General features: G+C 38.4%; 1 protein-coding gene across 1 annotated transcript in view; it reads right to left on the bottom strand.

Moving 5' to 3' along the window:
• The window catches only part of LOC127658362 (phospholipid-transporting ATPase ABCA1-like), a 191,370-nt gene extending 168,235 nt beyond the window's left edge, over window positions 1-23,135 (bottom strand). The window contains exons 1-2 of the mRNA XM_052147617.1: window positions 22,991-23,135; window positions 9,782-9,894 (exon numbers count right to left, since the gene is read on the bottom strand). Coding sequence (XP_052003577.1) covers window positions 9,782-9,847 — 66 coding nt within the window. The 5' untranslated portion in view covers window positions 9,848-9,894; window positions 22,991-23,135. The remainder of the gene's footprint in view (window positions 1-9,781; window positions 9,895-22,990) is intronic.
• Window positions 23,136-26,608: the final 3,473 nt, after the last annotated feature.

Genomic DNA, 26,608 nt, shown 5'->3' with positions numbered 1-26,608 from the left:
CTTGTCCGTCAAGATGGGCTCCGATTCTGCCACAATGTGACGAGTCTGTTCGAGGCAATCGGAATCGCCCGTAACCATAATGAGTGGCACCTCTTGATTGACAGCTTATCCAGGAGCATCAAAGCCATGCTACTCCATAATGTTAACAAGTACCCGTCTCTTCCCCTGCTTACTCGGTGCACCTCAAAGAGAATTACAACAGCACCAAGGCCTTGCTGGACACCTTGAATTATGATGAGTACGGCTGGGAGGTCATAGGAGACTTCAAAATGGTGGCAATCCTGATGGGTCTCCAAGGCGCTTTAACCAAGTTTCCCTGCTATCTTTGCCTTTGGGAAACGGACCGAGTGCTCTGTGGGAGGAAACAACATCAAGTGAGAGCCACTGGTGGACCCAAGGAAGGTGCTGATGTCACCACTGCACATCAAATTTGGCCTTTTGATACAATTTGTCAGAGCTCTAGATAAGGAGTCGGCAGCCTTCAAGTACCTTCAAGACTTCTTCCCTAAGCTGTCTCAATCAATCAAATCAAATAAAATCAAAACACTTTATTGTCACACGACCATATACACATGTGCAACAGTAGGTGAAAGTCTTGCATGCAGTTCCGAGCAACATAGCAGTCATGACAGTGACGAGACATATACCAATTTACAATAAACAACATATTTACACAACACAATTTACATATCAAATGTACACATAATTACACAACACAATAATAATATACAATAAAATACAATAGTCCAGTCAACAATACACACAATATAGAATGGACATACAATACAAATAAAAAATAAAAAGTATATAAAATATATATATATATATATTTATATATATATATACTGTAGTTGTATTGTGGAGAATATAATTATGACAGTCCAGTGTGAGATAATAAGATGAATAAAGTGCAGTGCTGATGTATATTGATCGTGACAGATAAAGTGTTCAAAAGTCTGATTGCTTGGGGGAAGAAGCTGTCATGTAGTCGGCTGGTGCGGGTCCTGATGCTGCGATACCACCTGCCTGATGGTAGCAGTGAGAGCAGCCCATGACACGGGTGGCTAGAGTTTCTGATGATCCTCCGAGTTTTTTTCACACATCGCCTGTTATATATGTCCTGGAGGGAGGGAAGCTCACCTCCGAAGATGTGTCTGGCAGTTCGCACCACTCTTTGGAGGTCTTTGCAGTTGTGGGCGGTGCTATTGCCGTACCAGGCGGTGATGCAGCCAGTCAGGATGCTGTCTACAGTGATGGTGTAGAACCGTATGAGGATTTGGTAGTTCATTCCAAAGTTCCTCAGCCGTTTCAAGAAGAAGAGGCACTGGTGAGCCTTCTTCACAATGGCCTCAGTGTGGATGGACCATGTGAGTTCCTCAGTGATGTGGACACTGAGGAACTTGAAGCTGCTGACTCTCTCCAACAGTGCTCCATTAATGATGATGGGGCTGTGTTCTCTGTCTTTCCTCCTGAGGTCCACTACAAGCTCCTTGGTCTTACTGACATTGAGGGAGAGGTTGTGCTCCTGACACCAGCGTGTCAGAGTGTGCACCTCCTCTCTGTAGGCTGTTTCATCATTGTCAGTGATCAGACCTACCACCGTCGTATCGTCAGCCAACTTAATGATGGCATTGGAGCTATGTGTTGCCACACAGTCATGTGTGTATAGTGAATACAGGAGTGGGCTGAGAACACAGCCCTGCATGTTGCTGCCCATTCTAACCACCTGACGTCTGCCTGACAGGAAGTCCAGGATCTATGGTGTTGAATGCTGAGCTGTAGTCTACAAACAGTATTCTCACATATGTGTTCCTTTTTTCCAGATGGGAGAGAGCAGTGTGTATTGTAGATGCAATGTCATCATCAGTGGAGCGGTTGTTGCAGTAGGCAAATTGCAATGGGTCCAAAGAGGTGGGCAGCACAGAGCAGACGTAATCTCTGATTAGCCTCTCAAAGCATTTGCTGATGATGGGGGTCAGAGCAACAGGACGCCAGTCATTTAAACAAGGGATTTTTGACTGCATTTGTACAGGCACAATGGTGGATTTTTTTGAAGCATATGGGGACTAAAGACAGGGAGAGGGACAGGTTGAAAATGTCTGTTAAAAACACCAGCCAGTTGGTTCGCGCACGCTCTGATGATGCGGCCCGGAATGCCGTCTGGACCCGCAGCTTTACGGATGTTCACCCGTCGGAAGGATCAGGTTACATCCGCAACAGAGATGGGGAGTGAATCATCCTCTGTAGCGTCAGCTTCGAGTGCTCTCTCCACGAGGGCGGTGTTATTTTCCTCGAAAAGAGCATAAAATGTATTAAGCTCATCCGGGAGAGAGGCAGCGGTGCTCACGGAGTTTTTATTCCCTTTGTAGTGATGATGTTAATTCCCTGCCACATACTTCTAGAGTCAGTGGTGTTGAACTGTCCTTCAATTTTGTGCCTGTACTGGCATTTGGCAGCTCTGATAGTGTTACGGAGGGCATAACTGGATTGTTTATGCTCCTCCTTGTTCCCGGAATTAAAAGCGGAAGTCCACGCATTAAGTGCCGCACGAACATCGCCGTTAATCCATGGTTTCTGGTTGGGGTAGATCCGTATTGTTTGGTCAGAACAATATCCTCACGCACTTCCTGATGAAACATGTTACGCTATCAGAATAAACCTCGATGTCGTCATCAGAGGTGAACCGGAACATCTCCCAGTCCGCGTGATCAAATCGTTCTTGTAGCATAGAGTCTGACCAGCACTGGATCGTTCTGAGGGTGGGTGCTTCCTGTTTCAGTTTCTGCCTTTAAGTGGGCAGAAGCAGAACGGAAGAGTGGTCTGATTTGCCAAATGGTGGGCAGGGGAGGGATTTGTAGCCATCCCAGAAAGGAGAATAGCAATGGTCCAAAACCCAGTCCCCTCCTGTGTTGAAGCTGATGTGTTGGTGGTATTTTGGTGCGATTGTTTTAATATTGGCTTTGTTAAAGTCCCCGGTAACAATGTGCGTGGCTTCTTGCTCACTTATACTCCCATACAGTTCCTTGAGTGCCTGGTCTGTGTCGGCTTGTGGGGGGATATACACAGCAGTGCTAATGACCGCTGTGAATTCCCTCGGTAGCCAGAATGGTCGACATAGAAGCATGAGAACTTCCAGATCAGGAGAGCAGAAAGACTTGATAAAATGTACGTTCCTCTGATCACACCATGATTTGTTGATCATAAAACATACAACACCACCTCTGCTTTTACCTGATAGGTCTTTCGCTCTGTCTGCCCGGTGCACGGAGAAACCCGCAGGTTCAATGGCCGAGTCTGGAATCTCCGCAGACATCCAAGTTTCCGTAAGGCAGATAATGCAGCAGACCCTCGTCTCTTGTTGGAAAGAGGTCCACGCTCTCAGCTCGCAGAGCTTGTTGTCCAGAGACTGAACATTTGCCAGTAGTATACTGGGTAGCGGGGATCGATTTGTGCGACGTCTTACTCTGATGAGAACGGCGGCACTTTTCCCCCTTTTTCCTTCTGCGTTACGTGGCCGGGCAGCCCAGACAAAGGGCTCCGCTGATGTGTTTGTAAACAGCGGGTCGGTATTGAGGAATTTTAAGTCCGGTTTTCGGTATGTAATTGCAGAACCAATGTCCAAAAGCATTTGTCTGTCATATACAATAAGGCAGACAACATCCAAGACAAAAAAAACTGTAAACAAAACAAACAATAAACTGCAGAGTTGTGTCAGAGCTCGCAATGCAGCAGCCATACTCGGCGCCATCTTGAGTCTGAGGCAAAATTCAAAGCCGGTGTCTTTGTCAGACCATAGATAAAGAAGGTCCCGGAGTGGAATGAATTGCCCAAGAAGCTCACTAGTAAGGAGAAAGCAGCTTGGAAAACCTTTGTCGCAGTGGTTCCTTATTCTTGAGGCTCATCCAGCGAACTCCGAGGAGCAAGGCAAGCACTTCCAAAAGGATATACTGGACTTTGAATGCCGCTACCAAGGACAGTATAACGAGAACATGATGGGAGACTACATTTGGGGGCTGATTCATGAAAGTGATTTACATTATAATCATAAATCTCAAAAAACTACTCACTTCTAAATCTTTTGAAGTCATTTTGGTATTACTTTAGTATAAATACATGTTAATTTGGATTCATATGTTGTTTTTATATAACTTTATATGAATTAATTCACAATTTTTTCTTTATGTTTTCTCATTGGAAATAGGTACATTTCAAAATATCACTGTCCTGGTCACAAAAGCAAAGTGTGTGGGGAATAATATATATTTTCTATACTTTTGAGGCATATGCTATTAGAAAATAACACTTACTACCCAGGAACAAAAATTGTGTTACACAGTGTTATCTGTCTTCAACTCTCACCTCTCATCGTCTTACCTGCCTCTCTGTGCAGTCATCAGGCTCCATTCATTTGAGTGGGTGTCATTAGAAGTGCATTAAATAGGTGAGCATGAGACTGATGAGATAATGACATGGGTCTAGGGACTGCTTAAGCTCACTAGTTTACATGCTAAATGTGCTAATTGGACTTGAGACATCAGTGAAGTCTTTTATCAAACACATTCATATTTCCGTACAATCTGGATGCTTTTTCGTGACAATAAGTTCTTGTTTTGAATAGGCTACTTCGTTTTGAATAGGCTACTCTTTGATTCAAACAAACTCTCTCTCTCTCTCTTGCAATGGAAGATCAAGCCATCAGTTTCAAGCAACATAAGAGCTCCATCAGAGGCCATTTTCAAATCAAGTGCAATCTCCACCCAACTGGGGCAGTGTGGGTGAGCGTGAGCCCTTGACATGAATGAGGGCTGTTAAACATACAGTGTTCAGCAGAAAGTCAGTCTGTAAGCACACTCATAAATCAGCCAATCACACAAACAGACTCTCCTAAGGCCTCCCAATATCACTGTCCAATTGGATTCTCTATACTTATGTGTCTGTCCATTCACACAAAATGAGCCTGTCCAATGATTTTGTCCCCTTGAGCCTGTCCAATCACACTGTCTCACAAAATCACTGTCCAATCACACTGTCCCCCAAAATGATCCTGCCCAATCATGCTGTTCCCCAAAATGCATGTCCAATCACACTGTCCCCCAAAATGAGCCTGTCCAATCACACCGTCTACCAAAATCATTGCCCAATTGCACTCTCGCTCAAAATGAACATATCCAATTGTACTTACACGAGCCTGTCCAATCACACTGTCCTCGAAAATGCACCTGTCCAGTCACACCATCCCTCAAAATGAGCCTGTCCAATTACACCGTCTTTAAAAAATTAGCACATCCAACCACACAATCTCCCAAAATTAGCCTGTCCAATCACACTGTTTCCTAAACTAGCTTAAGTCACAAGAGAGACAAGTACTGTACGCATTTGAAATTCTGGATTGATGGTATAATTGGTCCATATTGGTTTTTTTTGTTTTTTTTTTATTTGTATGTGTATTTTTTGAAGAAGGAAGGCATATATGTGCCCGGTCTTCCCACCACGGGCATGAAACTGCCCACCGCTAGCTAATAATTAATTACACTACCCACCACTAGCTTTATGCTTACCACCATTATGATGGTTACCCCTGGAATTATGCTACTTACCACTGAAATGATTATGCTTATCACTTGCATTACTACTATGTTTGAAATTAGAGCACACTATTTTCTGGGTTCCTGTCTTTGTGGAAGTAACAGAGATTCATTCATCATTAGTCCACCTCTCTAGCAGGACTCGTAGGTGACAGCCAATGTTGTGTGTGTGTGTGTGTGTGTGTGTGTGTGTGTATGTGTGTGTGTGTGTGTGTGTGTGTGTGTGTGTCTAGCAGCTCTTGTAAATGTACTTCTCTAAAGACCAATCTCTAAAGACCAAAGACATCTGCTCACTCTTACACACACCTGTTCCAGGTCAAGCAGAGTCTCGTATTCCTTCAAAAACAACACATCACTCATCACACTGCCTGAATATATGTGTATGTGTTTTGATTTTGTCTTAAAATCTTACTTGAACTTCATCTAAGTTACAATAATGAACAAACCCAATCTGTTTAAACTAATAACACACACATTATTGTATTGTTCTTGTACATATTGAATACACAATTCAAACATTCACAGTGTAGGTTGGAAATAATATGTCAACCTCTAGAATAATGGTGGTAACAAAAGCTGATCAGCGTTAGGAGTTGGCAAACCTGGTATACAATCTATGAAATGACATTCTAGGTATGGGTTAGAGCTACTCTGACTTACAAAAATTACTCAAACATTTTGAGTTTGCTATTGAAAAAAAGCATCTGGTGACATGCACCTTGCCTAGCAAAAAAGAGCTACGATCAAGAATTGTTGCTTTGCATGAAGCCAAAAAGGGTTACACATTTATCACGAAGATCTTAGATATTCCTCTGTTCACAGTTAGACAAATTGTCTATAATTGGTGTAGCATCTGGACCAATCAGACACACAATTATTCATTATTAAATGAATAAGCAAACAGATGACAAGCAACCAGCAAAGGTCCAAGTAGGCCCAAGCCAACTCTGTTATGTCTGCTCCCCCACTGATCATTATCAAGCCTTTACATTCCAAGTTTGGGAGGTTAGCTGCATGCCAGAGCAATCTTTCCCCCCATAAGAAATGGACTCAAAGCACAGAACAACAGACTTTTCATCATTACATTATAGAAAACTGTCCATAAATTCACATGTATATCCACAGGACATTGTGTATAGGATAATTACTGTCTTGTAAAGTATTTTTGTACTGTAAACTGTTTTATGCATGACTTATTACAGGACTTTCAGCTAATGTAAAATCATTTAGTATCATGTTTCCTACCAAATGAATCCTTGTGTGAATGGTATATATATAATTCTGACAGCATGCATTGTATGCTTGCTTTATTAATCAGAGCATAAATGGGCTTAAACTAACCCCATGTGCAAATGAGTCAGCTTCCAAACAAAGGAACATTTCCCACTTGGAAATTGCACCTTTGTCATTGGTCAAGCCAGACACGAGAGGAGGGACTGTCTTTCCCCTTACACTCTCTTCCCTCTGCTGCTGGTCGTGCTGACCCCGAGGTCACAGGCCGGCAGGCCTCAACACCTCAAGCCATGTGCAACATCTACCATAGAGTCAATGAACACATCAGTTCATCCTAATTTCTTAATTAAACGAGGAAGAAATTGGTTGCAACTTCAACACCATCAACTCAAGGAACCATCAAGCCTTTCTCCTGCGACTTCATCAGGGCGCTCTTGCAACAGCCAAGACAATAGCAATAATCGTACCAGTAACTAACTAGATTAGTTTTAGAATAAGAGGTAAACCCCTTTGTAACAAAAGGTGCTTTTAAATTAACATTTACATTTATGCATTTGGCATATGCTTTTATCCAAAGCGACTTACAAAGCCCTTATTACAGGGACAGTCCCCCCAGAGCAACCTGGAGTTAAGTGCCTTGCTCAAGGACACAATGGTGGTGGCTGTGGGATCGAACCGACAACATTCTGATTATCAGTTATGTGCTTTAGACCACTACACCACCAACACTCAAGCCTAAAATTAAGAAATGGATGGTCCTCTCAGATGGTCAACAATGACTCTTTTCATAACTGCATTTCCCCTATTTTGTTCCAGTTTCATTTTATTTTCCCTTTCCCATGTGTGAGTGATTTTGTGTGTATGTTTTTGTTTAGATTAGTTATGTGTTCGTATTTTAGTTAAATAAACTTTTGTGTACATTCTTGTGAATTGATTCTAGTCTGCTTGTAAATCAACATTAATTTAACAATTCGATCACAGCTACATGATACGAAAGAGTTATTCTTGTGTGGCTATGAAAAATATCCTTTCTGAGAATTGATAGACGATCAATACTGAGTGTTTGCTGGACGATCAAGTTGATTCTATTAACCGATCCAAATGTTCAAAATTAATTATAAAGAGTTATGATTAATTATTCATGTTTCCCTTTTAAATATATTTTGACTGTGGTATATTTTGATAAATAATTGCATCCCTGTTTCTAAAATATTTCAAAGCTATACCTACATGTGGAATATTATTGTCAATAAGAAATGAGGATAATATTACTCCAATAAGAGAATTAATCATAATTATCTTATTAAAGCTAATTCCCTACAGTAAAAATAGTGAGCTGATACAACGAGACGTTGTATTATGATTTAATGGTGGATAATTTATTCAGACAAATAGCCTAGTTATTTGTCATTTATCTCAATTATAACGGTTGTCAAACGCAACTGATTCCGATATAAATTTCCTAGAAATGTAGAAATAGGAATTTAATTCCTAGCTCACACATGCTGTTTCCCTTACAAATAATGGTAATGTACACAACACTTTAACCCATGCAGTGGACATTTATCATACCAAATTTGCTACATACCATATATTGGTGTGAGAATCTGGGAACTTTAACTGATTACTGTGCATTGTGGAACGTGCTGACGTTCATATGCATCGATTAAACTGTTTTCATTAGTGTTGACCCAGATCACAAATCGCTGGTGTTGGTTGCTATGGCGACAAAAGTTCACAAGAAGTCCTAAAGAGTCATTTCTGGGGCAATTTACCATGCATGCGCAACCTGTTAACGCCATATTGTAAACACAGTACAGCTAAGCTAATAGCATAACACAACACCGCTAAACTAACCAGTTAGTGATCTTTCATTGAAACCCCTAAATACGCTACACTGGATACAATTTAGGACTGTTGCTCCTCTTCCTTTAAGTGGCCTTCCAGCCAAGATGACTCAAAGGGCACACCGCAGAATGCTCAATGAGGTAAAAAGGAATACTTGAGTGACAGCTAAAGATTTCAAGGAATCATTGAAACTGGTTAACATCTCTGTTAACGAATCTACAATATGGAAAACATTAAACAGGCATGGTGTCTATGGTAGGACACCACGAAGGAAGCCGCTGCATTCCAACGAAAACATTGCTGCGTCCCTGAAGTTTGCCAAAGACCACCCTGACACTCCACAACACTACTAGGAAAAATGTTTGTGGACTGATTAAGCTAAGGTTCAATTGTTTGGGACACTTTTTACATATGCCGTAAAAAGTGCACCGCATACCAACATGAAAACATCATCCTAACGATGAAGTACGGTGAAGGGAGCATAATGATTTGGAGCTGCTTTGCTGCTTCTGGGCCTGGAACACTTGCCATCATCGAGTTAAAAATGAATTGAGATTTTAGGTTAATTAAGATATCCTATAGGATAATGTCAGGGTGGCTGTGCACAAGCTGAAGCTAAGTAGAATTTGGGTGATGTGGCAGGACAATGATCATAAACATCAAAGGAAATCCACTAAAGGATGACTTAAAAAAATGTAATCCACCTTTTGGAATGGCCAATCAGAGCCCAGAACTTTACCCAATAGAGATGCTATGGAATGACCTCAAGAGAGCAGAGTAAGAAAGGAAGTCTCAGCTTTCTAATATTATAATTATAATGTAATCATTTAAATGTTGGCTGGTATAATCATTTAAATGCTTTCCTTTTTACTTCAGTGAATAAAAATAAAAATGTGTTTCAGGGAGGAAGTGACTCAAAATTATAGAGCAGGTTTAAGCACTTGAGCCTGTGTCTAAAGCTCTTTAAAAAAAGTTGATGACCCAAATGGAATTTAAAGCAGTTTTCTTGGGCAGCCACAATCTCTAACACATGAGACGATGATAGGTGTGTGTGTGCGCGCACGTGTGTGTGTTTGTGCGTGCGTGCATCGGTGTGTGTGTGCATATTTATATACCTTCTGTCTCCTCCGGAGAGTAAAGTTCTTCCACAGTAACAGTCTGAGTTGCGTCCAGAGACTCATTATCAGTAGCTTGATGCGTTGCTATGGGAATATTAAATATGTTACCCCTATAGAGAAAAAAGAAGGACATTTATTATTGACAAACAGTCTATTAACAAATCACAATGCCCAAGGCCTAATTTGGGTCTTTGTTGGATATAAACTTAAGCTACTGCAATGGAACCAATTAGCCATTTCTTCACACCATTACTTTTTTCTAAGATTAAGTGAACTGTATTGGCTTCAGGTCCAATGTTATTTTAGTCTGTCAAGGAGAATAATTTCTAACGACCACCAACAGACGTCATGATGGGAAAACGATAATCAGATCATTCAGTTTGATCTGAGAGTGGGTGTTTTAGAAATAAACAGAGTTTCTCATTACACTGAAACCATCTAACATCAGGTTCACATCAACAGTGTTTAATTCAAACATGTGCAGTAGCAGAAATCAGACCACAGGCATTTTCATTAGCAGCCACAATGCAGTGATTGTTTTCAGAGTGGGTTGATGAAGACATCTCACTCCATCCTCATACAAAATACACTGCTCAGCTGAAACAATCACACTTTTAAACCTCATTAAAAGTTTTGGCTTTTGTTTTGTGGCTTTTTAATCTATGTGTGTTAGCTCTGAGGTCATGTATATGCTAGTGTACTCCCTAAAAGTCATTACAATTTACAGTCTGTCTCTTCTGGGAAAATATAGCTGATATACATAGTTTGTTGAAGCATTTTTACCCAATAAAACACTCTAGAATGAGAATGTACTAATACCTCCTGCCTAACATGCAGTAGTAAGGGCAATTGGCTGTTAAAAAAAATAAAACTTAAAAAAGGACAAACCCTTTTGAAGGCAGATAGAACACGTACATCTCCGAGATGTCTGTTTTAGATCTTTTTATCTGGAAAACATCACATTCCAATTAACATCTGCTAAACATCTTAAAAAGATCAGATTTACAAACATTCTAAATCATAAACGTCTCAAAGACATCTGCTGAATGTCTTACTGACATCTGAGAGGAAAGGTTTTGCAGCTGAGCAAACAACCTAATAAATAAGTCTTCCAGATGTAAACACACACATCAAACAGATGTTTGGGTGATGTATGTGTGCTATTAGGGGATGTACATCAAAACAGGAAAGAAAATTGTGTTCACCAAACCATGGGGCTTTTAAATATGATACCTAGATACAGCCATGGAATACAAACATTAAAAGGTAAGAGAAAGAATGAATTGTGAGAAAAAGTCAATATTGTGAGTTTATATCTTGCAATTGCGAGTTTATTCGATTAAATATAATGATCTGTTCTCTGAAAGCACATCTTGTCTTACAAAAAGTACATTGAAATGGATCTTGTTTTAAGGATGTTTAGAGAAAAAATATTGATTAAGAAATAGATTCATGTATTTCATGCACTATACACATTACTCTATGCTCATTTCTCATTGAACTACAGTAAGGATGTGCTGTTTTTGATGTCTTCACATATAAGGGGTCTGTGTAGACAGAGTTGGTATGGAAAGCCTACGGGACCCATGTTCACACGCTCACTCTCGCCCTACAGAAACACCAATTAATCACACATTCACACACTGTTGTCTTCATGTATTCACACCACAAATACTGCAGTCCCTCAGTCACTTTAACAAGACTTCACTGCTTCACACAGAAAAACAGATTTTAAAAGACTAAAAAGTGGTCATATACTTGTTCTAACGCCTTGAACAGTTCTATAAAGAACAGATGAGTGTGTGTGTTTCTGTGTGTGTCATGGGACTGGTGTGTTGTAAGCAGAGCAGAAGAATTAAAAGGACTCTGAGGTAGTGTTAATTGGTACTAGTGGGAAAGGTTAGTTTCATGGTCACGTACAGACCTTTGCTTATCTGGAAATGAATACATAATAATCTTCAGACGCACAAACATACCGCCACTATTCCAGTAAACCCTTCCAGATAACAGAGAGGTCAAGAGAGTTCATGACTCTAGTTTCCTATGCTAGTTTACATAAACTATATCATTAAAATATAGCAACTTCAGAGTACATACTGTAACTTACAACTTGACCTGTTGTCACTGGTCTGTTCTCAGGGGTCTGATCTCACTGGTCTGACCTCACTGGTCTGGTATCATTGGTCTGATGTCATTGACCTGGTCTGATCTCACACTTGTGGTCTCAAAGGTCTGATATCACTGGTCTAGACTTACTGTTCTGATATCATCTGTTTTATCTCAGTGGTCTGATCGCACATATGTGGTATCAAAGGTGCTCAGTGGTCTCAGTAGTCTAATCTTGTTGTTCTGGTCTTACTGGTCTGGTATTACTGATCTGATATAATTAGTCTGATCTCAGACATGGTAAATGGTCTGCACTTACATAGCACCTTTTTAACCTTAACGATATTCAAAGCGCTTTACACTGTAACACATTCACACATTCATACACCAACGGCGCTAGCCTGATATTGGGAGCAACTTTGGGTTCAGTGTCTTGCGCAAGGACACTTCGGCATGTGGAGTCATGTGGGCTGGGATTCGGACCACCAGTCCTGCGATTAGTGTCCGACCTGCTCTACCAACTGAGCCACAGCAGCCCACCACATGTGGTCTCTAGGGTCTGATCTCACTGGTCTGATGTAATTGGTCTTGTCTTACTGGTCTGATCTCACACATGTGGTCTCTAGGGTCTGATCTCACTGGTCTGATGTTATTGGTCTGGTCATACTGGTCTGATCTCACAGATGTAATCTCTGGGGTTGATCTCAGTGGTCTGATGTTACTGGTCTGGCCTTACTGGCCTATTGTTATTGGTCTACTCTCACTGGTCTGCTCTCACTAGTCTGGTCTTACAAGTTTGATCTCATTAAGGTATTAAGGGTCTGATCTCACTGCTGTTGTGATCTGATCTCACTGGTCCGGTCTAACTGGTCAGATCTGATTTAAGCATTGTGCTCTTACTAGTCTGATGTCATGTATAAAAGATATTTAGCAAAAAGTAGGTCTTGTTTAGCAGTTAAAGCTTTTTACAAAGAAGCTAAAAGCAACTTTCAGCAAAGTCTAAGCCTAATTCTTAAGTTCTGATTGAGGTGACACTTTAGTTTTGTGAAATGAGGACTACAGTGATGTCTACCCAAAATGGTAACCCTCCATCACTGAGTCAGCCAATAGTGGGCCTGCAATTTTATTTGCTGTATATTAAACATTATTCCACAGCTTGCCTATTGTGTACATACAAACATTGTGCAAATTGAAGGCTACAAAAATGTTAAATGTGTAAGTGTCTGCTACTATATGAAAATAAAAATAAATGGCAATTTAAATCACTAATTTAAATTATATGAAACTCTTTGTTGTAATCCCATTAGTCACTGTTCCTAAATTATTGCTTGCATTACACATACAATTTAAATTAGACACAGTTCAATTTACAGGTAAATCTGACGTTCAACATGACTAATATTTTCTTAAAAAAATTATAAAATTGATTAAATTAATGCAGTTCCTTTCTCTGTACATTGTGCTCCATTTGGTAGAATCGCTCCGTTAAATAGACCTATTTCAAGTAAAATGTCATTGAGTTTATAATATTTACAGATAAGAATAAATCAGAAAAATCTAAGTTATGAGCCAGGGTTCAACATCTCTCAAGCACATTAAACAGCAGAAGGAATCAAGAAAAAACACCTCACACGAAACTATGAGCTTTTTATAAAACGTTTGATATAAAGTGCTTCGGTTGTGCTCTTTTCAATTGCAGCTCTGTGGAAAGTTTGAATGGCTTTTCTTTCCTACTTAAATACATTTTCAATACTGTAAAGTGATGTCACTGACGGAGGTTCTCCATGCAAGAGTGCAGATGTCTAACTAATCATAATGAAATTGGTTGTTGATTATTTTCATCATTGATTTTTATTGTTTTAGTGATCGTTAGATTTGATCAATTAGTTGTTGCAGCCTTCTGAAAGCTTAGGCATGTAGCCCATCAAATTTACAAATGTGCAATGTTACTATACATCCACAATAATGAATTTCAATATATTCATTAAATAAAAACAATTAATGCTAAATTAGCTGTTTGATTTCACTTGTTCACTACAAATCTTATTTGCTCAAATTCCACTATCATGTAAGTCTAACACTATCTTATTTTGATGGAGAATGACTGGTTTCAACATAGCACAGTCATCGTGCTACTCTTATGTAAACTTATTTCGAGGGAACGCAAACTATTGTGAGGGCCCCCAAAACTATTTCATAAAATAAAAAAACCTGCATTGTCCTTTAAGGGGCTCCATAACATTTTCACACACTTAAGACTGAAATTGTACTCTTAGCAGATTTATCCATAATGCCCTTGATCTCACTGCTGTGGTCTTAGGCCGAGCATAAACAGTGCGATTTTGTCGTGTAAGTTCCTGATCGATTTTTTCCTATCTGGATAAATAATTTGTAAGTTGTATGTGCTCATGTGGTCATGGCTTTCATCATGTGATCAGTATTACGATTGGAACTGAACAGCTTGCGAGCAGTTTACGAACTCCCGATATTTTTAAAATTTGTCGAAAAAAATTCTGGCACCATCGGCTTCAATTCAAGATGTGTGTGTGGTTGAACGAGATGAGGTACGCTCGAAGACTTTAATGTCGTTGTTCGTTTTTTGGTAATTGCTTATAAAGAGGAAAATGTCAGTAAAAGAGTAAATTATGTCTTAACTAGAATAGTGCAAAAATGCATGCGATTGCATACAAATTCGCCGGGTCGTAAAGTCATATCGTATATGTCAGCGTCAGTACGATTCGAAGGTAAACTGACTTAAACATGTGCAGGGGCTCACAACCTGATCTTACTGTTCTGGGCTGCATTTCCCAAAAGCATCGTAAGCCTAAGTTGCTCATAGAAACCATTGCTGCCAACGGTCTCTACGGTCAACTAAAGCTTACGATGTTTTGGGGAAATGCTGCCCTGCTCTAACTGGTTTGATCACACAGATCTGGTCTCACAACTTCTGGTCTTCCTGGCTTAATCTCACTGGTCTGGTGTTAAGGGTCTGATCTTATCCCTGTGGTCTCGTGACTTGTCTGATCTCACTGGTCTGGGCAACCAATCTGCCAAATATTGCTTATGTATGAAGTAATTAAAAAACTATAGTTGCAGTATTTACAATGTATAGTTTTTAACATTCAGCTTAGTTTGTTCTTGTTTTAAAATGACACAGAGGTTGTTCATGGTGGGCAGGTGATGTTATGTGAAATGTTCTGCCCTAACAGAACATCCAAGTCAATTAGTTATTTGTCTTTTCCAAAGTGACTCTCAAAACAATTATCACCAGGACAGTCCCACTGGAGCAACCCAAGGTTAAGTGCCTTGATCAAATACACAATGGAGACAGAGGAACTCAGTTATCCACCAGGTCATGTATCACCCCTTCCACAATCTTAACTCACAACCTTTTGGGTTACTAGCCCAGATCTTTAACCATGAGACATACTTTGCTTGTTCATACTCCTCCAGTTAGGGTACATATTGGTCACTTCAGAGGACGTCTGCGTCTTTGTAAAAGGACATTATCAATTGTCTGAACCATTATTCCTCTACATGTGACACATTGTCCTTTGGTGAAGGACATTTCTGCTTCTATGGTACGTAGTGTTCCGTTTAGGGATTCTTCTCGAACACAATCTTCAGGGGACATATTCTACTCTAACAGAGCCAATTTTCGTGTTCAGCCAAAGTGCAGTGTGAAACTACACAAGACCACAATTTTGTTCAATGAAATTTTGTTCTATTTTTGCATTGCTCTTTCATGGTGAGATGAACACTCGAGGTGCTTCAAGAGCAATCCCTTTGTAACAAATCACAGTTAGAACTGCTGATTGTCAGTTCACAAACACTTTTCACCCTGTTCCTATGACATCAAAACACTTGACTATAGCGCATTACTTGTAAGATGAAATGTTTTAACATTTACATTACATAAGCAAGTAGGTATATAAGCCTGTTCGAGTGTGATCAACTTGAGCGGTAGCTCATCCGATGTATTGTTGCACTTGTGATTGCAACAATCCATCGGATGAGCTTGTGAAGTCCTGAAAAACAAGTGATTTGACACATGAGCCAATAGTATCATAGAAGCACCACAACATGATGTGATTGCTTCAGCAATATTGTTTTTCATCTCTCATTTGCTTTGTATGACATTATCGGATAGGTTTAAGGTTTTAGGTCAGAAGTTAGGTTTTGTTGATTTAACACTCGTTGACCTTAGCGCCACACAGTGGACATTTCACAGCGGAAATGCAGCAATACGTTTAAGGAACCACATAATATATACATTTGCAAAAATGTAGCAACAATAATTACATTTTCATGATACACTATCCACAGATTGCTGAAGCTCTGATTGAATCCTCCTCACGGAGGTGGTATTGTCACAAGTAGTGGTTGATATATTGGTCATTGTACTTGGATTGAAAGTCACTAGAGCAACGTTTAATTTGTGTACAGATAAAAGTCGTGTTAGCAACAGCTCTGCCTTGAACGTCCTACTGAAAAATACAGCTTAGTAAAACAAGCTACATAATACTGTGTAATTTTAGAATATGGATTGCCTAAGTTAGAGCACTGACATCCTGTTTGTGACCCAGAATAAGAGCCAAGTCTTTTCTCTCGTAATTGTCTCTAGTTACAGTAAATATTTCATCAGGCATCTGCAGAGGACATGGTGGAGGAAAATGACCAACACAGGAACTTGTATGAAATATGCAGTGTAATTTCCTATTTATGGATCACTTTCTGCATTTACTGTTCCATTCCATTTCAACCAGGGGAATTTATTTCTGTTGGAAATGAGGCTTCGCGCACACACAAACACACACACACACACACACACACACACACACACACACACACACATGTTGTGTTTCCATGTTTTATGGGGACTTTCCATAGACATAATGGTTTTTATACTGTACAAACTTTATATTCTATCCCCTAAACCTAACCCTAACCCTAAACCTAACCCTCACAGAAAACTTTCTGCATTTTTACATTTTCAAAAAACATAATTTAGTATGATTTATAAGCTGTTTTCCTCATGGGGACCAACAAAATGTCCCCACAAGGTCAAAAATTTCGGGTTTTACTATCCTTATGGGGACATTTGGTCCCCACAAAGTGATAAATACACGCTCACACACACACACACACACACACACACACACACACACCTCTAAATTTAGGTGCCAATTACGAGAGGACAGACCAATGGAAGGTGCATGAATGTGTTTGTAGTGAAAAAGGTCAGAGAGCAAATTGAAGGCTGTAATGGGATCTGTGAGATTTGCATATATTGAAAAGTCAGCAAAATATATTGTTTTCTGAGATTCAAATGTGAATTGGAGATTAAAATATCCAGCCAGGGAAGTAACACTGTTCATGAAAATCCAAGAATGTATCTGGGACATTAAAAAGCATAGAAAGGTTGTGTGTGATTTTTCTACAGAAAGTGACCTAATTTACCTCCTCGATAAGCCTATATATTTTGTCCTATTTTAACTATGCATAATTGTACGACAGCCCTAAATGATACTGTGAGTTGCATTTAATTTGAGGGATTTAGCATTTATTTCCAAATTGCCTGTGAGCTTCTCAAAACAGGCCTGAAACACATTTTTGGGACGTGACCCACCAGTTAAGAACCACAGTCTTAGGATCGAAACATACTGTACTTCTGAAATGGGTCAGACCATGCTGCATTTTCAATGTAGCCACAAGGGGTGCTATAGCAAGATTAGTGTTAACTGTCCACTTCTATGTTTCAATAAACTCCTTCATGGTGGTGCAACAGTTTGAAGATAATATTGCTGAGCAAGTAAGTAAAAGTCAATATATGTATTTCAACTTACCTGAATAATAACACATCCAGTTAATTGGCATAGATGTTTGAAAGTAACTCTATCGCCCCCTTGAGTGCTGAGGTTTGTTCCCACCATGGTAATACAAGAACGTGTTAAACCAGACTGCATATTAGCAATATGGTGGCCAAGCATTCGCATCTGCACTCAAAATACTGCTCTTTGGCTGAAATTGATTCAAACGTGGACAGTGGTTTCATATGTTTGAAATGAGCTTTTGTAAATTAAAATTGCTATGTAATCTCAACACAAATACTTTGTGTATAAAGAACCTGGTTTAAGTAAACCAAACACATTTATATGTATCAATGTAACTCAAATAAATATCTTATATGTCTTTATGTACTAACTAGTGAAAGTTAATGTAAGCATGCTTAATACATGCTGGTTGGAAACACTAGAGAGTGTAGTTTAGTTACTTTGCTATGGTTAGCACAGTGTTTACTCCACAAAGTGAGCAATCAATTTCACGTGTGATATCTACCTGTCCTCATCGTTAGCTTAAGCTCCACTCTTCACCATAATGGTAACCCCCTAAACGTCCACGTCCACACTAATATGTTTTTGTTTGAAATGCATATTTTATGTACATGTTGGCCTTCCGTCCACACTAAGACATTTTGAAAACGCTCTCCCAAGTGGTTGCACTTGAAAATTCTGACTTCATGTTGTAGTGTGGACAGGGGAAATGATTCCCCACAGAAAATGTGTTTGTTGCCATGTGATACAGTCATGTGATCCATTCAACCCAAAACAATCAAGATGGCTGCCCATGTTGTAGCGGCATTGTTGTGGCTGATATTCAACTTGATACCATTGTTAGAGATAAATGTTACTTTGTACAACCTTCACATTACATTTCTTCAAAGGCAATGGGAAGTTTCCCCGCATTGCTGTCTGGCTGCGATACACAAGGACAGTTGCGTTTCAGACTGTACATTTTTCGCATGCACAGTAAGGGGATGTAGGAGTTTTCATAAGTTTTTAGTGTGGATGAGCAGCTTTTGGAAAAAGCTTGAAAACGTCAGTGTGGACAGAGTAAATTTCGAAAACACAGATTTGAAATGTATCTGGATTAATATGCATATAGCCTAAATATAAACAAAACAAAATATTAAGCACTTATATTTATATTCATCTTGTACAAAAAACAGATCAAATGATACTTCATTTTAACATTTATTCTCCCTATCGAGAAATGGAAATCTCCTTTCATTAATGCTACTTTAACACCACAAAAAATATTAATGTAGTCCCAACTCAAAATGGATTAAGTAAACTTCCATTTTACAAATTTGAATAGACAGAACAAAATGAAATCAAGTTGTGACAAAATGTAAATTGAGCAAGCAGCAAAAAATATCTATATATATATATATAATTTTTTTTTGAGTGACGTGTTCACGTTATTGCATAGATTATGTTTCAGCCTTAACATCAATCAAAGCAAACCTTGTTTATAGGTTTGTAAGCAGGTAATCCATCCTAAAAAGGTCGTTTATAATAAAGAGATTACATGACACTCTTTGCAACTGTATCTTAACTTAAAGTGATCTTCTCTCTCCTGTCTCTAGACAATGAGATACATTTCTGTCTGTATGAGTGTTGAGGAGTAATTTAGAGTAATAACGCTAATTTAATTGAACTACATTTTTCAGTAGCGTGCCATGAAGGTAGCTCATCTATTTTCAAAACAGTGTAGCTTCCCATATAACAAGCATTTTTTTCCCAGGATTAACAGTGTGGTGTGACAAGACAATGCATCACTGCCATATTGTTTTGTGTACTATGCTTTATAGCCAAACAATCTAAGCCAATAGGCAAATATACTTGTCTAAAATGTCCACGCTCTCGAGTATCTTTGGAAAGTCATAGCCATTATAACAAATTGGTTTGTTCGGAAAGCTCATGTAAATAATCATTTCAGTGTGTTTATATATATATATATACTGTATATGTATGTAGTTTATTACTATCAGCCAAACTGACATGCTCATTGTTTTTTCTGATGGACAGATTGTATTTGTAGAGTTAAGAGTTATGCTCCTACAGACCCGCAGACATTTATCTTCTAATGTTGCTGTTGGACAGTGTTACTTTAGAAATATATATATATATACTTTAGTTGCTTTACACACTATTTGATCTAACAATTTGTAATATTTGAATTGTTTAATTTGTATGCAGTCAATAATTTTTTTTCATCCAAACTTTTTTCCTCCACGGAGAAGATGAAACAGTATTTTTCAGTGAAGTTAACGTCGTTCTTCAAAAAGATTGCTTAACTCTATTTAAAGTACAAATCTTTAAATTCTGAGAAGCTTGAAGCTTGTAAAGCTACTGTTTCAAAGTACTTTCCCTAGCACTAGTATGAAATCATAAAAAGCTGAAAAGCTTAATTGCTAAATCCATTTGTTTGCCACAAGTAGCTTGTCATATAATTTTTTTAAATATTTTTTAATCATCAGGCTTCAGGATAATACAGCTCCTCTGTGTTGCTAATGCAACAGTAAACAATCAACCCTTTGAATATGAATGTCATTGTGTTTTTCAGATTATAAAATATCAAAGTGAAATCTGCAATCAAACGATGATAGAGCGTGTCCCGCAACGTTTAGACGATGTATGAAGTCAGTTCCCCTCAAGTGAACACAGGTGTCTATGGTGGTTACGGCACTGGTTCCACATACGCTCGTGTTGCATCAGGTCGACTGGACTTACATTTACTGCACTGTTTATTACTGTAGATAAAACATAACTGCTATAGTCACAAAGTCTCACCCACTAAAGTTAATCTCTAAACAGCACTAACCAAAGTGAAACTAAACCACAAAAATCATTTTCTTAATTAGTAAAACTTGCTCATTTTGATTATTGGGGGTTAACTCCCCCACCCCCCACACACACACACATCTCCCCTAGAATCTATGCCCTTGAGCACAATAAAACAGCACTTGCAAGGGTCAACTATATAATGTATTAAAACATTTTTAATTGTACAGTTTGTTCACCATAACATTGGTTTAATGTTTAAGTGCAGTACTTTTTTATTTCGTAATTATGTTACTGTTAACATATAAATGAACAGCCTGTACTAGGCTGTTTAATGACAGGTGCCGATACATCATATAGTGTCACACAATTCCCAGTTATGTCACAAAAGGTTCACTGAACTGTGTTCTACTTATTTTCAAGGCAGCAACAGTGCAAATAGCTTTTTTGTATTTTTTGTTAAACACTGTGACATTATGCACTTTCATCTCCTGTGTTGGAATAAATGCTTTTCATATTTTTGCATATTTCTATGTCTATACTACCATGTGCAAAGCAAGCAAACATTCATCAAAGCAGATGCTTAAACTATACTTGGGTTAAACTGATAGTTGGCGAGTTTATATTCAGACTCTTCGATCAGAAATCATTTAGTTTTATAAAATATAAAAACAGTTGTTTTTTTTTTTTTATTCCACAGCCAATTTTATGTACCATGGGTTGATGTTCAGATTTCAACTACTTTTTATTATATAAATGTCCTTGGAAACGTTTTGCCATGCCTTCATTATTTAACTCTTCAAATGCCTTTATGTATATATTTGTATTGTTTTACTTTATATTATTCATGTGATAATTATTTATCAATTTCAATCACAAATTATGACTGTGCTTCATTTACATCACAAGCAACAATTTTGCCATTATACTTTGTTTACAATCATATTTTACACTACTTGTCTGCTCATTCCACACATAATACACTTTAATATAAAAAATATCAACCCAGATAGCACATACATCTCTGATTCCAATTAACATCTGCTAAACATCTTATTGACATCCACCTTATGGACGTATTGCAGATGAGCAAACAACAATAAATATGTCTTCTATAAGTAAACACACACATCAAATAGATGTCTGGGAGTTGTATATCGGGTATCAGGGATGCTTTTTAATATTTATTTTTTTTACATTTTGCACATTTCCATTTTACACTGGTGGCCATAAGTTTGGAATAATGTTCAGAATTTGCTATTTTGGAAGGAAATTGGTATTTTAATTCACCAATGTGGCATTCAACTAAACACAAATTACGGTCAGGACATTACTGATGTATAAAGCAGCACCATCAGTATTTGAAAAAATACATTTTTGATCAAATCTAGACAGCAGCATCACTCCAACACCTTATCCTTGAGTAATCAGGCTAAATTGATCATTTGATACTAGAAAATCACTTGCCATTATTATTATTAAACTTCGTTAAATGAAGCTTAACATTGTCCTTGTGTTTGTTTTTGAGTTGCCACAGTGTGCAATAGACTGACATGTCTTAAGATCAATATTAGGTCAAAAATGGCAAAAAAGTAACAGCTTTCTCTAGAAACTCATCCGTTAATCATTGTTTTGAGGAATGAATGTTATACAATGCTTGAATTTGCCAAAAAACTGAAGATTTCATACAAAGTTGTACACTTAAGTCTTCAAAGACAAAGGACAACTGACTCTAACAAGGACAGAAAGAGATGTGGAAGACCAGATGTACAACTAAACAAGAGGATAAGTACATCAGAGTCTCTAGTTTGAGAAATAGATGCCTCACATGTCCTCCGCTGACAGCTTCATTGAGTTCTACCTGCTAAACACCAGTTTCATGTACAACAGTAAAGAGAAGACTCAGGAGGACTTATGGGAAGAAGTTCTGAACATTATGTTCAAATTGTAATAGTATGTTTTTCATGTTATTAATGTCCTGACTATACAGTGTGATCAGTTGAATGCCACTTTGGTGAATATAAGTACCCTTTCCTATCCATAAGAGCAAAATCTGTACATTATTCCAAACTGTTGTCCACCAGTGTATATTTCTTTTATGTTTGTATCCTTCTATTCTTTTACACATGTACTCAATTTTAACGAACGTGAGTGTACTTGGATAACATGGAGACAACAGTGTCAGTTAAGAGTATATTTGAGATATAATATGAGACATGATTTTTGAAGAAAACAAAGAAAAATCAGTGTGCGGTATTTCCAATGAAGCTGAAATTTGCCCAAATTAAGCATATTTTTGGAAGCATACCATTTTATTTTTTTAAGTAAAAAAAATCTCTCCAAAAGCTTAGCATTTGTTGGTTCAGAAAACCAATGCATACATATCCACTGTTGGACATTCTTAGTTAAACTATAGTTTCTGTTTCTTTCTAGAAGTCCTCAGAGCCAAAAGTGTGTATAGTTGAACACTCACCTGTAGATTAAGTCCTCATAGTCTGTTTCCAATATGATCCAACACCTGCAATTTACCTAAAGACAGGAACCAACAAGTCTAACCTGATACAGACAGGCAGCTGTATATGATCTCTTTAATGTATGTGTCTCTCTCTCTTTCTCTCTCTTCAGTCCCTAAACAATAAACCACGTAAATGAGCTCTGTGCTATTACTATGGCTACAGGTGAGACGGTGTGTGTTACACAACACAGGAGACACCCACGTGGCTGACCGCTGTTCTGTAATCAAACCCTGCGTGTGTGTGTGTTTGTGTGTGTGTGTGTGTGTGTGTGTGTGTGTTGACATTTAAAGCAGTTCAGAATGAATAGGATCCAAGTGTGCCAGTCAGTTAATAATGAGCTAAGGCCGAGTGCAGAAGAGTGTGTGTGTTTCAGCTGATGAGTTTTACAACAGCAGTTAAAAAAGATGATGCCAAGACCTTGAGAGAGAGACTGTGTAAGAGAAACAAATGGAGTATTGTTCACTTGGCAAAGTGAATTTCACACCATCAATGTGCTTCAGCGGTCAGTGAATCATACAATTGTATAATCAAAGAGCTAATAAATGTATCCAGAACAAAACACATGACAGAATCACTGCTGAATCAAGCTTACCTCAAGAGCTTCATAAAGGCAGAGGTGAAGTCCACGGATTTTGTAACCTTTACAAATAAAACTTTGTGTAAGTTAAAAGGGAGTGATTCATGTCAGGGTGAATCTTAAGACACCTGTCTAGTGGTGTCAAATATGAATGTTGCATACACATAAAATGGCCCTTGAAAGTGCACACATTGAGATTTATAAAAAATTAGCAACACAAATAGACGTACATGACAATAACTTGTCATCAGTATTGTTCTAACTGACAACTACTGTATACCTGTTCATACTGCCAGTCAACTTGTCCAGCAGCGGAATTGAAATAGTTTTTGAAAATGTCTCGAATGATTTCTTTTCGTTGAGCAAATCAACAAGAAATTCATCATAGCTGGAGCTTGAAGAGAAATCTATTTTCTCTGGCCTTCCTTATTACCATTGGTTTACTTGGAAACTCAATTGCTTGTCTTCCCATTTCCATGTAATTCTATGGTTATTTTTGGAGATTATTTAGCAGAGATGGGTCACTTCTATTTAAATGAATGGGAGTGTCTAACGGTCAATGGATGCAGAAAGGAAGTCCCGCCTTACAGGTAAAAGAGCCTATCGCCTTTTAGATACAGACATCGCATGTCAATCAACTCACTTACGTGCATGCACATTATCTATACAAGCCATGGAATTTGCGTGTTTTAGCGTATTATGAGGTAAAGTAGCACAATTTATGATTTCAATATTATCAAATTGTATTGCTGATTTGAAATATGTTCTTTGATTGTAGTTGACCAACCATTTTTGAGATTTCGATCTTACCCCATTTCAAGGCTGGAGGATGGACCAGTTGAAAGGTGCGTTGCGCCACCTACTGTACCGGAGTAAAAGTGACTGTTGATCAGAACACCAATTTTAAATGTGTGAATGTGCTTACAGTGAGTATTTGCATCACTTTTGGAGTGAAGGGGCCATTTTTCGTGAATTCTTTTAGTTTTTTTCCACATCACATTTGGTGTGAAATGGCCTTAATGATCTTAACATGCTACATTAAGAATATGTTTTTTTTATTATTAAAAAACCGTAGAAATGTGCCAAAGTTTACAGAAGTGTCCCATGGCAATTAACGCAGAAAATGTGTTTTTAATGGCCACACATTTTCTTGGCTCATAATATTTTAAATTTCTAAAGGCCTTACCTTGTGTTCTATATTGAAAAAATCATGAAGGAGGTAAATTTGTATAGATGCGAAGGAACATAAACTGTGACAGGTGTGGTAATGGTCAGAACAGACAAAAAACAACAACAACAAAAAAAAAACACATGTGAGTTTGTGTGGTATAACATAGAGATAGACTGGCTTTTGAAAGTTGAATGGTACTTTGAATGATATAAAATTTTTCTTGATATTTTGACATATAAGAGGTCTTTCTACTATAAAAACAAACTGTACATTTCAGAACTCAAAACTTAATCCCCAATGCAATAAAAGCATTCATTGAAACCAAGCTGCAAAAATGCCTCCTCCTCTACTGCCGTGACTTCCCTATGTCATTATGGGGCCCATTAATTCATTACCGCCTCTACAGCGAAAAAAATCCAATGCCTACTTTTACATCATCGCACCCTTGACCCCGCCTACTGGTGCTTCAGTTCATAAACTGAGGTAGTACAGGGCAAACAAGGCCTAGTGTGGCCTAACTATTCCTGAACACCAAAGGTGACCCATCTGGACTATTTTGAATTGTTTTTGTACATAACATGCACTAGGCAGACGTGTTTGACCATTGTCAAGTGTCTCGGGCGCATTTAAAGATGCTGTGTGAAGTTACAACTCTGAAAAGGAGAAGCCACTCGGCTTCATTCAGCTGCTGTGTCTCTTGTTGTTTTGAGCAAAACACACCATGGACACTTTCTCACGCCCATCTGTGCTATTTTTAATTGTTGGTGTACGTAAACATGCACTAGATGGACATCTTTGACCATCTTGATGCATTTCCGGTGGTGTGCATTTCAGTGCAGAATGATACTGTAAACTGGATGTGTGTGCGTCTAGTTCACACCATGCTTTGGACTATGTATGTGCATCATGTGGATGTGTCTTCAGCATGTTTCAGCGTGGACTGCATGTTTTTTTCGGCTCATATCAGCGTGTATTTCTTGCGAACATTCAGAAAATGATTCAAGCATTGCAAAGAAACTGTTGGGGGCAGTTAAATAGCAAAACAGTAATTAAACAGTTCCATTCATGAATATTTCAAATGTCATGAATGTTTTATAGTTTATGGTGCTAACACGTTGATACAATATGATGCAACGGCTTCAGGCTGTCTACACTCAAAATGACCTTTCTAAACCGTTTATTTGTGTTGTTGGCAGTAGTGGCGCCAGCACGTGCAGTGTAAAATGGAAGGAGTTTACTGTCCACGCAAAGTGCTGCAATGCTCAGCAATGGACACAGTGTAGACAGCATCATATGATTATAATGGGTTCCATTGCTTTTGACGTGACGCGTCTCTCGTGTCCGGTGTAGACAGGGTGTGAATGTTAACAGTTGTGCTTGTGATGAACAGTATTATATATTCGGATGCAGTGTGTTGGATGTGCGTTGTGTGTAAATCCTGAAGTGTAGCTTTATAATGTTGTGGAGTTTGCTCTTTCTCTTCCAATTGATTTTCAAATATGGCTGTATTTGAGGGGCTGCATGATGTTAGCCAATCAGAATAGTGGGCGTTTTCATTAACGTTTTAAGGCGCTTAGGCCAAAACCGAGCATTTCAGACAGAGGTTCAGAACTCAAAAATGATCAAATATGACCAAATTATGAATGTTTTGGTGCAAAAAACTTTACTAACATTATCAGTGGAACTCAGGGAAGATAATAAAACTATATATATATAAAGAGCATTATATGACCTCTTCAGGCGCGGTCACATTTACTTTCACACGTCACAATTCCACAGATGCAAATACAGTCATCTCAATGGGAATCCGCACGATTGTCAGTTTCA

The sequence above is a fragment of the Xyrauchen texanus genome, chromosome 2 (genome assembly GCF_025860055.1).
Source record: "Xyrauchen texanus isolate HMW12.3.18 chromosome 2, RBS_HiC_50CHRs, whole genome shotgun sequence".
Classification (NCBI taxonomy): Eukaryota; Metazoa; Chordata; class Actinopteri; order Cypriniformes; family Catostomidae; genus Xyrauchen; species Xyrauchen texanus.
This window is presented reverse-complemented; position numbering and strand designations above follow the sequence as displayed.